Here is a 13,784-nt window from a genome sequence, read left to right on the forward strand (position 1 = left end):
GTTACCAAAAAGGGTGATGTATACAATTATTGGCAAGAAAAAAACCCGTTTACTTTTGTACTTAAGTTAGTATTTCTTCTACAGCATAATTTTTAACTTTTACTTTTTTTTTTTTTTTTACAAACTCACCTGTACTTAGACTTAAGTACAAAGTGTGATTACTTTTGCCACCTCTGATCACCAACCTATCTATCTCTGGCAAAGAGTGAAATCCTTGGATTTCCTCCAAATACAACATCATTTTTCAAAACGAAAAGTAAATATGTAGACATTTGACCCCGAAAGTGACAATATTTATGCAATAGTAAAGTCATAATACAGAAAATGTATGTATGAATAACGCTCAGACATACAATGAAATATGAAACATGTAGGCAATAATTGCAATTAAGCGAGTCATGTATACCACAGGTGTCCAACTCAAGGCCGAAAGCAAATTATGTGCATACTCTTTCATGTTCCTTGCTAAAATAGTAACATTTCTCATTGTCTTTAAATGTTTGAACAAAGAGTTTTTGCTGGCCTCATGAATGTGTTGTGTACATATGAGACTCGATCACACATTTATTTGGGTTCACTGTCACATCAAACCAAAACTCCGATGTGGGGACCCCAACCAAAAAATAATTTGACATTCCTGTTGGATACATTTCTGGCCCTTCCAACCAGCAGGGGGTGCCATACTGACAAACAGCACTGCAGTTAGCTGTATGTTGACGAAGAGGTTGACAGAAAAGGCCCGAGCTGGATCCACGCGAGGAGGGCGGGGCTGCCACCATTGGTTCCCGTCGGCCTATAAGAGCGAGAGGGAGACATTTCCACCGGCTTCGAGCAGGCGCAGACAACTTAGGGAGTTCGTCAGCGAGGCGGCGTCAAGCATCCACACGCACCAAACGTTGGACTGTTTTTGCTTTTGAAATCATAGAGTCACTCCCCGGCGGGAATCAATGAAGGAAATACGCCCGTGTCAGAAACTCTCCGTGAAATCTGCCATGGATCCGAGTCCGAGTGTGAAGTGTAAGATCGTGGTGGTGGGAGACAGCCAGTGCGGGAAGACCGCGCTGCTTCACGTGTTCGCCAAGGACTGTTTCCCTGAGGTGAGAACCTTGAGCAACATGGTGGTGATGATGATGATGTGAATTCATGAGCACACGCATTGCTGGATGCTCGATGTCAGTGTGATGCACTGATCCACCCCCTCCCCCTTTTATGATGTATGTGTGGATGTATATAGTGCATGGATTCAGTAACATGCGCTGATGCAGCGATTCTTGTCCTAACATTGCACTGTGTTGTTTTGGTTCTGGCAGAGTTATGTCCCCACTGTGTTTGAGAACTACACGGCCAGTTTTGAAATCGACACACAGAGGATTGAACTCAGCCTGTGGGACACTTCAGGTAACAACGCCTTATAAATGCAAATCTCTTCTTCATGTGAATAGCCTATGCTTTCTTTTTTGGATTTCCCTAAGAGGACGTCAAAATAATAGTTATTTTAGTTTTGATGACGAAAGAAGATGCATGCGGTGATGCTAGTCTGCCTTTTCTCGGGAGTTCCCTTACTTGTGGCGTGTAGGCCCTATTGTTCCCTTACCTTGTTCAACTCACAAAACCCCTTGTTGTCACCGCTCCTTCTTTGGAAGTAAAAACAAAACAAAAATGAGCATAAGACATTTAGTCATTTGATGTTGGCTAACAGATGTATTGTGAGGAATGTTATGTGATGTCACCCATGCCTGTGGTTTGGTGCAACGCGAAAGCCGCATCTTTCCTGAAACTGACCTCACTGTATGCACTAGGAATAGATTGTGGCCTCAATATGTAGCCTAGTATTTAAAATGTTCTATAATTTTTTGATAAAAATCGGAACCATTTGTAAAGCCCAAGTCTGCAATCCAAAATGCACAATGGCCATTTTACATCTGGACAACACACTTTTGGAAATCTGCCTAGTTTTGAGACAACTCAGAGCTTGCAACATATGTACTGCTGCTTCAGTTTTTTTTCTGTAGATTTTGCAATCAGGGACCAAATGACCTGCAGCATCCGGTGTGTGTGTGTGTTTGTGTTGGGGGGGGGGGGGGTGTGAAAACAACCCCTCACACATCCATCAATGCCTGAGCAGTGAAAAGCGCAGCAGTCAGTCCATCAAGCGCGAGTGCAGCATATGTTGCATGTGTATAGGGGGTGAGGGGACGAGGGTTGTGAAAATGGGGACGGGTGGGGCCAAGCAGGCAGCCAGCTGTTCCTCTTCGCAGGTTTGGAATTCCTCCGTGGTGTTTGAGTAACTTTTTTTAGACCTTAAAAAATGTGTCTGCTTTAAAGAGGCAAGACTGCAAAAAGAGGCGAATCCCTCTTGAATTAGAGAAAGCAGCGTAGGTAGAACCTTTTTCCTTGAGGGAAATAGGAGAAGAAACATCTGTCAAATATTGCGCACATTTGAAATTCCTTCACGCCCACTCGTGTTTGTGTGACTTGTAAAAAGCCAAGGAAAGAAAGCGCGTTTTATAGTACTGCGTTGGCCAGTCGCCCAGAGACATTTTCCCTTTTCTCTCTCTTTCATAGAACTATGTTTGTGTGTCTTTCAATGTGTTTGAGGAAATCTTTCTTATGTGATCTTATGAGATGGCACCCAGACCCCACCTCAGATTAACCTCCCCCACCCAAGCTGACAGACACATGCTGATAGAGCCTTGGTCGCACTATCGATCCATTATGTGCTACGTCCTAGTGTGTGTTCAAACAAAGACCAGCAGGCACTTGGATAAAGAGCAGCACATAGAAATGAAGTCAAACACAATTTCTAAACCCCCACCCCCTGCTAGAAAACACCTACACACACATATGGTGGGGGGTCTTTGTTGTGCCCTGATGGGCAACCTAATAAGCAGTGTGTGTTTAACGATGGAGGGTGAGATAGGCCTAATTCAGGTCATTAGGGCAAACCCCTGACAGTTTGCTCCGCCTTCCATTTGCCCATCCTGCCTTGTCGCCTTCATTGTAGTGAGCAGTATTTATTTTACTTTGGGTGAACACCTGCAGTCTGGGCCCGGGTCAAAGTAGGACTAAGATGAGCCTCCCACATAGCGACAAGTATTTCCGGGAATGTGCTCCCTTCCCGTCGGCAGCCATTGTTGCATCGGATCGCGTTTCGGGGCTCGAATTAGAGCTGCATGTCTGGCATTCCTCCGACTAAAGGTTTCGCCATCCCTGGGACAAAGAACCCTTTTGTGTCCGCAGGTCTGGATCCTTAGAAGGATGAAATTGAAGTGGCGTGATTCACTAGTCCCACACGGACAAATTGAATCATGGATGAATTAGTTAATTGGCAGGAGAGCCAAGACTACACGAAATAAAAGGCAATGCCCTCAACTTCACCTTGTTGCGAGCAGTATTAAAAGAAAAAGATTGCTTTTAAAAGTCCAGTTTTGATATTTTCACATTACATTTTTCCAGATTTCCAACCCCTTCAGAGTTTTGTAAAAAAAAAAAAAAAAAAATGTGTGTAACCTTGTACAGTAATGCTGGTAATAAATTACTCCAAAATGTGCATGTTTTATAGTAATGACTACTCTTAAAACATTATTTTCCCCAACCAAATAATCAGACTACATTTACTCATCAACTTTATTTACTTTAAAGCTACTGAATGCATAAAATTCTATGTTGTATCGCTACTGCCACTTGTTGATGAAAAATAAAACGCATCCTTCTTCACATACGCAATGCACACATGACGTCACATCCACAGACCGAGTGCGGGAAATTCGAACCCGAATCAAGTCTGAAAACCTTTGGCCAGAGGCTTGCAGGAGTACTTACTGTGAACAGCTAAGGTGTTAATCTATTAAAACACATTCACTGCCATAAATAAATTTTAAAAAATCTTAAAAATTAGGGGTGACAGGCAATTAAATTTTGTCATTGTAATTAATCGTATGACTTCACTAGTTAACTCACAATTAATCACAAATTTTATATCTGTTCTAAATGTACAATGAAAACAATTCAAGGTTTTCATACTCTTGTTAACAAAAGTGGAAAAAAAATTAAACTAATAGAAATAGTTCAAATAAATTTTCGACGTTTATAGCCGTCAATGGCAGTGAATGGATAAAAAAAAAAAAAAGGAAAAAAGTAGAAATTTGGGGCGTCAGGTGATTAAAATTTTAATCATAATTAATCATGACTTTACTAGTTAATTCACGACTAATCACAAATTCTATATCTGTTCTAAATATACAATAAAAAAATTCTAGCTTTTTATACTTTTTTTTTAACAAAAGAGTGGGGAAAAAAAGTTAAACTAATAGAAATAGTTCTAATGAATTTTTGACGTTTTTAGCCATCAATGGCAGTGAATGAGTTAATTAGAAGATGTTTCAGTCATAAATGGTCAAATAAAAAGGCTACTGTAAAGATATTTTTGGCCAAATTGTTGCAGAGCGCAGCTTTAAGAAGGTAACAGCAGAATTTCAGTTGGTAAACACCTTCCACCACCAAAGGCAGTTACCATTAATTGCCTCCAGTTTGCAGCAGTGAGCAACATTTGACAAGATTTTAGCCCGTATCCCACTGAGCGGCAAACATTTGCGAGGGTCGCTGATATTGTTTATGTTTTTTTGTCCGGGTTCATTCGAGGTGTTCACTAACAGTTGTAATGGTTGCTGACAGTTTCGCAAAATGTTCAAAAACTCCCTTCCCGCGATGCATTCACAAGCATTCGTAAACAAGAAAGCTCACAATGTTTGAGTGTTGCGTGGCAGGTCAGGTTAGTGTTGAAGGGCGAACTATCAAGCTGATTGCTATTTATTGCTACCACGCAATTTTCCGATAGCTAACATTAGCATAATTATTTTTGATTTGAGCATGGAAAGCTCCCTAAAAAAAAGTCTGCGCAATTGTAGTTTTTTTTGTGTGCAGTAGAGTTCACACCATCCTCCTCAAAGTTGTTAAGTGCCAGTAAAAATGATACATACGCCATCAGACCATGACAAAAGTTTCATTAATCTAGCTGTAAATCAATGTTTCATCAGCAGAATTATGAAGATATAAATTGAAGGTTGAGAAGTTCATTAGAGGGGCTTTACGTCAAAGAATTAGGAGTGGGAATCTTTGAATGTCTCATGATTCGATGAATCTGAATCTGCAATCCGATTCAGAATCGATTTTCAATTCAAAGTGATCTGATTGACAATGGTTTTTGCCTCAATCTACAGATGTGCAAAGAATTGTAATGATCTACTCCAGTCTGACTCGCTAATGTTAATTAGCGCGCTACTCGCGGCACTTTTATCACTCAAAAGAACGGCTCCACACTGCAAAAAAAACACTTTTATTGGAATAACTTGATCGTGACTTTTTCCTTCTACTCTCTAATGTGGCTACAACTTAACAGTGTATTAGACCGTGTGGAACCACACTGCCCCTAAGTGGCCAAATCGGGTACAACATGAACAGCGCTCCAAATAAAGGCACACACAGACAAAGGCAAGCCAGTCTAAAATAATTTAAATAAAATCGATTTTGGGACATTTAAAATCGATTCAGAATCATACTAAATCATGATTCTTATGAAAATCTATTTTTTTTTTCGGGCACACCCTTACAAAGAATGTTGTCTTTATTAATTTAAAAAAAAATACAAATAAAAACAAACTTTATTTTTAAACATCACTGTTAAATGTGCATTTCCAAAATACAATGTGGCAAAGGATTGGCGGTCTTTCTCAGGCAGCATAGTGCACTGTCACTTTAAGAAACTTTCAATCAAACTTTGTTTTAACATCTAATAATCAGTCATAACGTTACTTTTAAAATTAAGTAAGCAGTAAAGTAACCAAGTTGCTTTTTGAATTTAACTGGCAACACTGATCTGTTAAACAAACACAATTTAAAAAAAATAGGGTATGGAAGTGAGTTAAACTGCCATGCAGCATTTGATTATGAATTTGCCTATTGTTTTGCTGCTTTGTGATGTCAGGTTTAACAATAGCATATTGAATGAACCTTTTGTGTCAGAGTTGAGCGAGTGCTTGTAAAAGCTCCATGGGGCTTGAATTGTGGAACATTCTTGTCACTCTTTCCACAGGTGGTTCAACACTAGACATTCTACGTTCCTCCGCTCGAGCTCAGCTATGCATTAAATCAGCAGGTCTTTCCATAGCTCTGTTGCGGTTAACTCCGGGGACAGCCTGTTTGTGTTAGCTCGCACAACAATCCAGCTCAGCAAGCCAGTGGTGTCTACGTAGTTTGCAGTCAGGAGAATTGGTATCTATATCTGTATTCCAAACTGGCATTAGAGCACCAGAAATATTGAGCTAACATGGCATTTGTCATTGCAGTTGAAAATGGAGGTCGAGCCTGGTGTGTGTATCTTTCTTTTAGATTTACAGATCCTTTGACAACAACAGCAGCAGCTAATTACATGGCAGTCACCTGGGGTGGTGGTGGTGTGTGTGTGTGTGTGTGTGTGTATCCTGCTGGGAGAAACATTAGGAGCATTGGTTTGGGTGAAGGGGCTCCAACTGACTCCCCTCAATTATTGGCTTTTGTTTACTGTGTAGCATTCTTTGTTGTTGAATTCGCTGGCAGGTTATACTACATCACACTGCTATCAATTCCCTCTATTTACGTAGCAAACAGTCATCACCATCCAGCTGACACACCCTGTGGTGAAAACATCAACCAGATGAGTTTTAATGTGCTATACGGTGCTCTGGCAAGCTGAACTGGATCACTTGGTGGAAATGTTTTTACTGAATCCCCCCCCCCCCCAATCAACATTTGGAAGCAGTAGTATTGCGGAATGCAGGCTTGTAACCAGAGCGCAACGGGGCTGATTCCCTCAAACACGACACCCCATAATATTTCAACGTAAACACACATTTATCCACTACTTTAACATGCTGCCAGGATTGCCTCCTCTACCACAAAGACGTCCATCATAGGACATTAATTTGAGGTCTGTTTAAAACAAAAACAAAAAAAACAGACACATTTATGATGCACTGTATTGAAAGTCCACTTGAAAATCCTACAGCATTCGATTCTTCAGCAGACCAAGACATTTTGGATAGGATTTATGTTCTAACACATGCAGCCATATAGTGTATTTAATCGTGAGTTAACTAGTGAAGTCATGCGATTAGTTACAATTAAAAAAATAATAATTCGCCTGACGCCCTTAATTTTTAATAATCTTTTTTTTTAAGATTAAAAAACAAGTTTATAAAAAAATTTGGGGTGTCAGGCGATTAAAATTTTTATTGTAATTAATCGTATGACTTCACTAGTTAATTCAGAATTAACTCATTCACTGCCATTGACGGCTATAAACGTCAAAAATTCATTTGAACTATTTCTATTAGTTAAAAAAAACTTTTATTAACAATTGTATGAAACCTAGAATTTTTTTAATTGTATATTTAGAAAATATATTAAATTTGTGATTAATCGCGAGTTAACTAGTGAAGTCATGCGATTAATTACTATTAAAAACTTTAATCTCCTGACGCCCCGCTTTTTTTATAATCTTTTTTTTTTATTCATTCACTGCCATTGATGGCTATAAACGTAAAAAAAATAATTTTAACTATTAGTTTAACATTTTTTTCCCACTTTTGTTAACAAGAGTATGAAAACCTTTTTTTTTACATTTGTACATTTAGAACAGATGTAAAATTTGTGATTAATCGCGAGTTAACTTGTGAAGTCATGCGCTTAATTACAATTAAAACATTTAATCACCTCTTGCCTTTAATTTTTAATAATCTTATTTTTTTAAAGGAATTTATGGCAGTAAATGAGTTAATCACAAATGTTATATCTGTTCTAAATGTACAATAAAAAAATTCCAGGTTTTCATACTTTTGTTAACAAAAGTGGGAAAAAAATGTTAAACTAATAGAAATAGTTTAAATGAATTTTTGACGTCTATAGCCGTCAATGGCAGTGAATGAGTTGAACAGTGTTTATGCTAATATGGTCAATCTGTGGCATGTTGTGTGATACACAATAATGGGTCGTCAATATTTGTACTTACTCATCACTGCCAAGTCAAAGGTGAAAAATTATTGACTCACTTGCACAATCAAGTGACTTGCTCTCCCAATGGGTGACTGAGTTCATGTATCAATCAGCCAGTGTTACGGTTTTATTTCACCTAAAAGGAAGTATGGCTGGTTTAAATGCTTACCCTCTCAAAACGATTTGAATAAAGAGAGTGATACGTGTGTGTGTGCGTGCATTCCTGGCTGTTCAGTGTTTGGAAACGGACCTCCCAGGGGAGACTTCAATTCCCCATAACAAAATTCCCCAGATTTTTGGCGGCCATTTGTGTGTGGTCGGCTATAACTTGTCATGTGATCTTGACTCACCTTGACATTACCCCGCCCCCCAGCACTTCCTGACCACGATGTCTGTCGGGGCGTAAGGGCGTCTCCATCGCATATGGCTTCAATTTGAGGAGGGAGTGGTTTCCTCACTCTGAGGTTCTATTTCTCTGCAGTTCTTTTTTTCTTTCCCGAGAAGGATCTTGTCACAGTCAGCACATTTTTTGCATTATTTGTTTTGCTCTCTGTTGCTATGGATGATGTCATGTAACCAAGTGTAGTGCATTCGTTATACATTCATTGTTGTGTTTGAAGATCAGGAATGGGCTCCTCCCTAAATGATGAAGATTTCACTCAACTGTATAGAGTGAAAAGTGTCTGATACTGGCTGATTTCCTTTTTTTTCTCGTTCCTGATGACACTATGATCCATATTTGGCTGATCTCAAAATCTTTAACAGTCAATTAATTATGGAATATGTCTTAATGCCTCAGTTGGCTACCTGTTCTCCATTTTGTATGTATGCACTATAAATTAAGCTTGTAAGAAATCTGCCACACAATGATTTTATACTTTTTTTTTTTTTTTTAAAGAAAAATATACGTGACGTGTTATGCTTCGTTAGCTCTTGAGCATTTGACCAAAAATTAATCATCTATGAACCAACTGGCAGGGTTGTCGGAGCACAATTTCTACAACAGCAACGCTGCTTGGTTCATGTTTTGAACCCATCTCCTCATTTGTCTTTCTTCCAGGTTCTCCATACTACGACAACGTGAGGCCTCTTTCGTATCCCGACTCGGATGCAGTGCTCATCTGCTTTGACATCAGTCGCCCCGAAACGCTCGACAGTGTTCTGAAGAAGGTCGGTTGTCTTCGATTCTCTTCATTAAGCCCTTCCACGTGTGACATCAATAAAGCATTCGGTTGTGTTTGATCTGCTGGCAAGAAACCTGTCTTGGATTGATCTGGATCCAAAGTCTGAAATCAGTCAAGTTGGCATGTGCACTCGGTTACATAGTTGAAAGAAGGAAGTGACACAACTGTGAAGCTGCTGTGGTTTTGATCTCCTGATTGTGGAAGTTCAGGCTGACTTCCACATGATACAGTGTGTAAATAACACCAGCCATCACCAGACTGGTAGAAGATCTGTTTCTTAAACACAATTACTCAAAAAATGCAAAGAGGCTTTCCACAAATAAAAACATGCTAGAGTGTGTGTTTTGCACAATACTCCCCATTTGCTGTTGGCGGTCTATAAATGTTATGATATGGAGTTTTTGGAACAAAGCATCAAACAGAAGTTTTTTTTTCTTCCTCTGTATCTAGTTTTTTCTTATCTTGTACCAGACTCAGAAAGGAAATCTAAAAAGACCCAGAGTTACAAAGGAACAAATTCCAATTTTTGTAAACCGTGTCGATAGGAATATGTCCGTCCACGTGGCCTGTCTGTTGCAGCAGGGTCATTGTGAAGTACGATTTCCCGTTTGCACGTCGGTGTACTTGATCCCCTGACTGAGTCGCCTGGGCCAGATGCAGTTTCGCCTCCGATTAAAGCCCTTAGAGAATGTCCATCCATCACAGAGCGTCTATTGTTGGCAGGAAGGAAACATGGAGATTATTTGTAGCCCCCGTCCACCCCAGGGTTCAAAGCCTGTTGGGCTAGAGGAAGTTGCGGGGTTGACCTTTGTACCTCGAAATCCGGCTAGAAATCAACCTTGCCCAAGAAGAACCAGCAGATGTTTTGTATATTCCTGCAAAAGTTCTGTGTCCTTAATTACAATTTTTTTTTCTACAGTGGAAGGGGGAGATACTGGAGTTTTGTCCCAACACTAAGATGCTGCTGGTCGGCTGCAAGTCAGACCTACGCACTGACCTGAACACGCTAGTCGAGCTCTCGAACCACCGGCAGACCCCCGTGTCTTATGACCAGGTACACTCAAGTTTCCCCAATTTGTATTTCTTTTTTTCAAATTGTCGAAATCACTTACCATCCCCTTTCCTTCACAGGGCTCCAGCATGGCCAAGCAGATCTCTGCGCCGTACATCGAGTGCTCCGCTCAGCAATCGGAGAACAGCGTGCGGGACATTTTCCATGTGGCCACGCTGGCCTGCATCAACAAGAACAGCAAAAATGTCAAGCGCAGCAAGACCGCCCGCAAGAGGATTTCACACATGCCCGGCAGGCCCGACCTAGCAGCTGTAGCCTCAGACCTCCGCAAGGACAAGGCCAGAAGTTGCTGTGTCATGTGACTGATTGAACTGAGGGCGAATAGACTGACGGGATTGGGGACTGAGCAAGCAGGAAGCTACAGGGAACGCCTCTTGCCTGCATGACAAAGACCCATTTTGTGCCTGGAATGGGGCATTCTAAGATTGAATTCATATACACGTTCCTGGAATACGCCGCGCCAATGACAAGGCAAAGTCGCGTCCCGCTCCGCACAAGCCCCCTCCCCAGTTGTCAAGGAAGCTGTCAGCGTGCTACCTGATCAGGAAGTGGGTTTACTTCCTGCTTCCTGAGGGAGGACAAAGCAGATGCAGGCCACGCCCACAGGAACGAAGTTGGAGAAGTGATGTCATTGGAACACTCGTAAGAACATACGGCATTGTGATGAGGCCACGGTTGGGTGGGTGGGATTGCAACAAAAAGGGGCAAAGAGGTGCTGATGTTGCCGGCGCTGGGCTTGAGAGTAACACATTGTCCGTCAAGTCAAGTCAAGTTATGTCATGGCAGCCTTGCACAATGAAGAAACTGTTTGTCCCGTCTGCAATATGTTGTATAATGTGAAGTCATTGGTGTGTAGCGGTGTCACTTTCCCATGATTGGTTGTTCTGGAAATTGCATGTCTGCACTAGCGTCCGGTGTTTGAAGGAAATGTTTGGCAAAATGAAGAGGCAATTGGTGATCAATTTCATATACATTCATTTAATACTCATTTTAGATGGCAAAAAATGCTAAAGGTAGCATATTTCCTGGAATTGATATTCCAACAATGCTCCCAAAACATTTAACAAAGTAGTATGAGCTAATTTTTCCTCACATTTAAGTACCTCAGCCTCAGGATTGTTCAAGAAAAATGAGCATGTTAACATGTGATAGCAACTAAGTGGTAACTGAAATCTCCCAAGGTACCAAAGATGAGGGGTGCTGCCGCCTCTACGGTCTATTCATCATTCCATCCCCTGTACACCAGTCTGTGGTGTCAGCAGATATTTATTAGAATCTTCGTTATGTGTTAGTCCTGCATTAGAACTTACCTCTCTCTTACTGCTTGCTTCTTTTTTTTTGGCAGCCTATTTGACAGCTAACTAGTTGGATCTCAACGCTTGCCAATTTGGGAAATCCATGGCGTGTCCATTGCCTCAAGAAGTGGAAGCTAATCTCAAATGAATTGATAAATACAAATTACCGCTCCGTGTAAAGCTACAGCAAAATATGCAATAGTCCTCTGAAAACAGGTGGCGGTGTATTTATTCATGTGCATGGAGCAATAAGGATATTTCTAAGATTACCTTTTGTTCGGTTTCTTATTTTTAAAAAACATTATTATTTTTTTTACTAGACTAACAATTAACATCAGAAAGGTTGTTTGTGTTCGGTAGCAATGAGTTGAATGGCTCCAGTGACCAGTGTCATCTTTTACAGTAAGCTACGTCTCTTCTGTAGGCCGTAATGTCGACTTGGTTGCTAGCTTTGCCACTTGACTAGCCCTTCAATTGTCCATGTGCTTCTAGTCAATGAAGATTATGTTTAACCTACTACACTTTCATCAAGGGTCAACTGTCCACCTCCAGGAAAGAGCAGCTAGTGCAAATGTTGCCTTAATGTACAGCGCTGTTAACCTCTTAGTTTGGTTATTAGTGAAGGTAACAAAACTAAGGTTTGTTCTTGTATGCTTTTTGCATCAGCCTGCTGCACATGTTCTAATCTGCGTCATCAGGGTCTATGATTAAAATAAATAAATAAAAAATGTCTGTGTTGGAGCAACGCAATTTAATGGTTGGGGGGGAGAAACCCCCACACAGGTAATGACGCAATTGTAATGTCAGTTTTAAAATGTCCCACTTAGTTGGCGCCAGTGCTGTGACTCAAATCTTTTGGTTTCATGTTGTCTCCTGCCTGTGTGTATTTTCATGTTTTCTCTAATGCTGATGTCACCTTGCCGATGTCGTTACCACCATATTTATTGATATGTATATTTTCCTTCTAAAATAAATGAAAATGTAATTGAAGTTGGAAGTGTTGTTGGTGGTGGTTCTCTGGAAGTTCTCTCGAGTCATGGTCTTTTTTTTTCTTTAGTTCAGGCACACCTGTCTTTCATTTGAAGCAAACAGGATGTGGGAGATTACAATTAACAGTGAAAACAAACTTGCAAGCGCTTAGAAAAAAAGCTGCTTAGTGAATGTTTGGCACATTAAATCACTTTCTCCAAGGTCAATATGAACTTTGACACTCGTTTATTTATCAAACCATTAGTACAACCCAGGTCCAACTGAATGTTGTAATCAGTGAAAATGTGTGATTTGTGTAGGTTTTGTTACTTGTGGGCCGGCCTGGTCCCTATCCCCCACGAATAATGGGGTTCCACTGTGTAGATTTGATTTGTAATATCACCATTCACCACTAGATGACAGACATGGCTTCGTTGCACTTCCCTGTACTACAATGTGAGTAGACCGAATATTTTTTGTGGACTTGGAATGACATGAAAGACAAACATAGTACCTCATTGTTTAACTTTTGAATGAATTGATTTTTGTGAAAAATGAGCAAAATGAGTTCTGAGCCATTTTCAACAGTAAGAAGATATTTTATCTATAATTAATATAACATGATTTTTTCATGAACAGTTAACACATTTAAAAATGTATTTTGCCACTTGCTATCTACAGAAGATAACATCACCTGTGCTGAAGAAACGGGTAATGACCAATCATGGCTCAGTTTGCTGACCAAACCCAGAAAACTCTAGCCAAGCGAGGCCATTTTTGACGCGTCATTTCCAGATGAGTGGTGTGGGTGTACCCCCCAGGAGGAGGGTGTGGGAGGAAAAGTAAGCCACGCTAACCCTTTTCCACCTTATTCCTACGCCCCATGAGTCTTTGCGTGAATTATGCTTCCGACTTCTGTAATGAATTGAAACCGGCATTTTGTTTGCAAGGAAACTGTGCAAGTCCACTTTCTATGACAGTTACAGACTTTACCAAAACACCAGTTGTTGAAGCTTTAGCTTCATGCTAATGTAGCTGGGTAGTACGATGGCATAACAAAGAGGCCAGCGACAACATACAGTCGCATGTTTACTCGCTTCAGACGTGAGGCAATGAGCAATCTCAAAACGCTCTGAGGCGTAGCAGTACTTGCACAATAATAACCGTCATGTTTTGTTAAATGAGGTTGGGCAAAATCTTGTAGGAGCTAGCCAAAACCCATTTTCAGTTCCCATT

General features: G+C 40.5%; 1 protein-coding gene across 1 annotated transcript; it reads left to right on the top strand.

Annotated features, from left to right (window-relative positions):
* The first annotated feature begins 798 nt into the window (after positions 1 to 798).
* Positions 799 to 12,569, top strand: rnd3a (Rho family GTPase 3a). Its single transcript, XM_086068417.1, has 5 exons — positions 799 to 1,097; positions 1,311 to 1,398; positions 9,089 to 9,198; positions 10,132 to 10,266; positions 10,344 to 12,569. The coding sequence occupies exons 1-5, from the start codon at positions 948 to 950 to the stop codon at positions 10,584 to 10,586; spliced, it is 726 nt and encodes a 241-aa protein (XP_085924543.1). The 5' UTR covers positions 799 to 947; the 3' UTR covers positions 10,587 to 12,569.
* Positions 12,570 to 13,784: the final 1,215 nt, after the last annotated feature.

The sequence above is a fragment of the Leptonotus elevatus genome, chromosome 2 (genome assembly GCF_054856555.1).
Source record: "Leptonotus elevatus isolate MCC_2025b chromosome 2, RoL_Lele_1.0, whole genome shotgun sequence".
Lineage (NCBI taxonomy): Eukaryota > Metazoa > Chordata > Actinopteri > Syngnathiformes > Syngnathidae > Leptonotus > Leptonotus elevatus.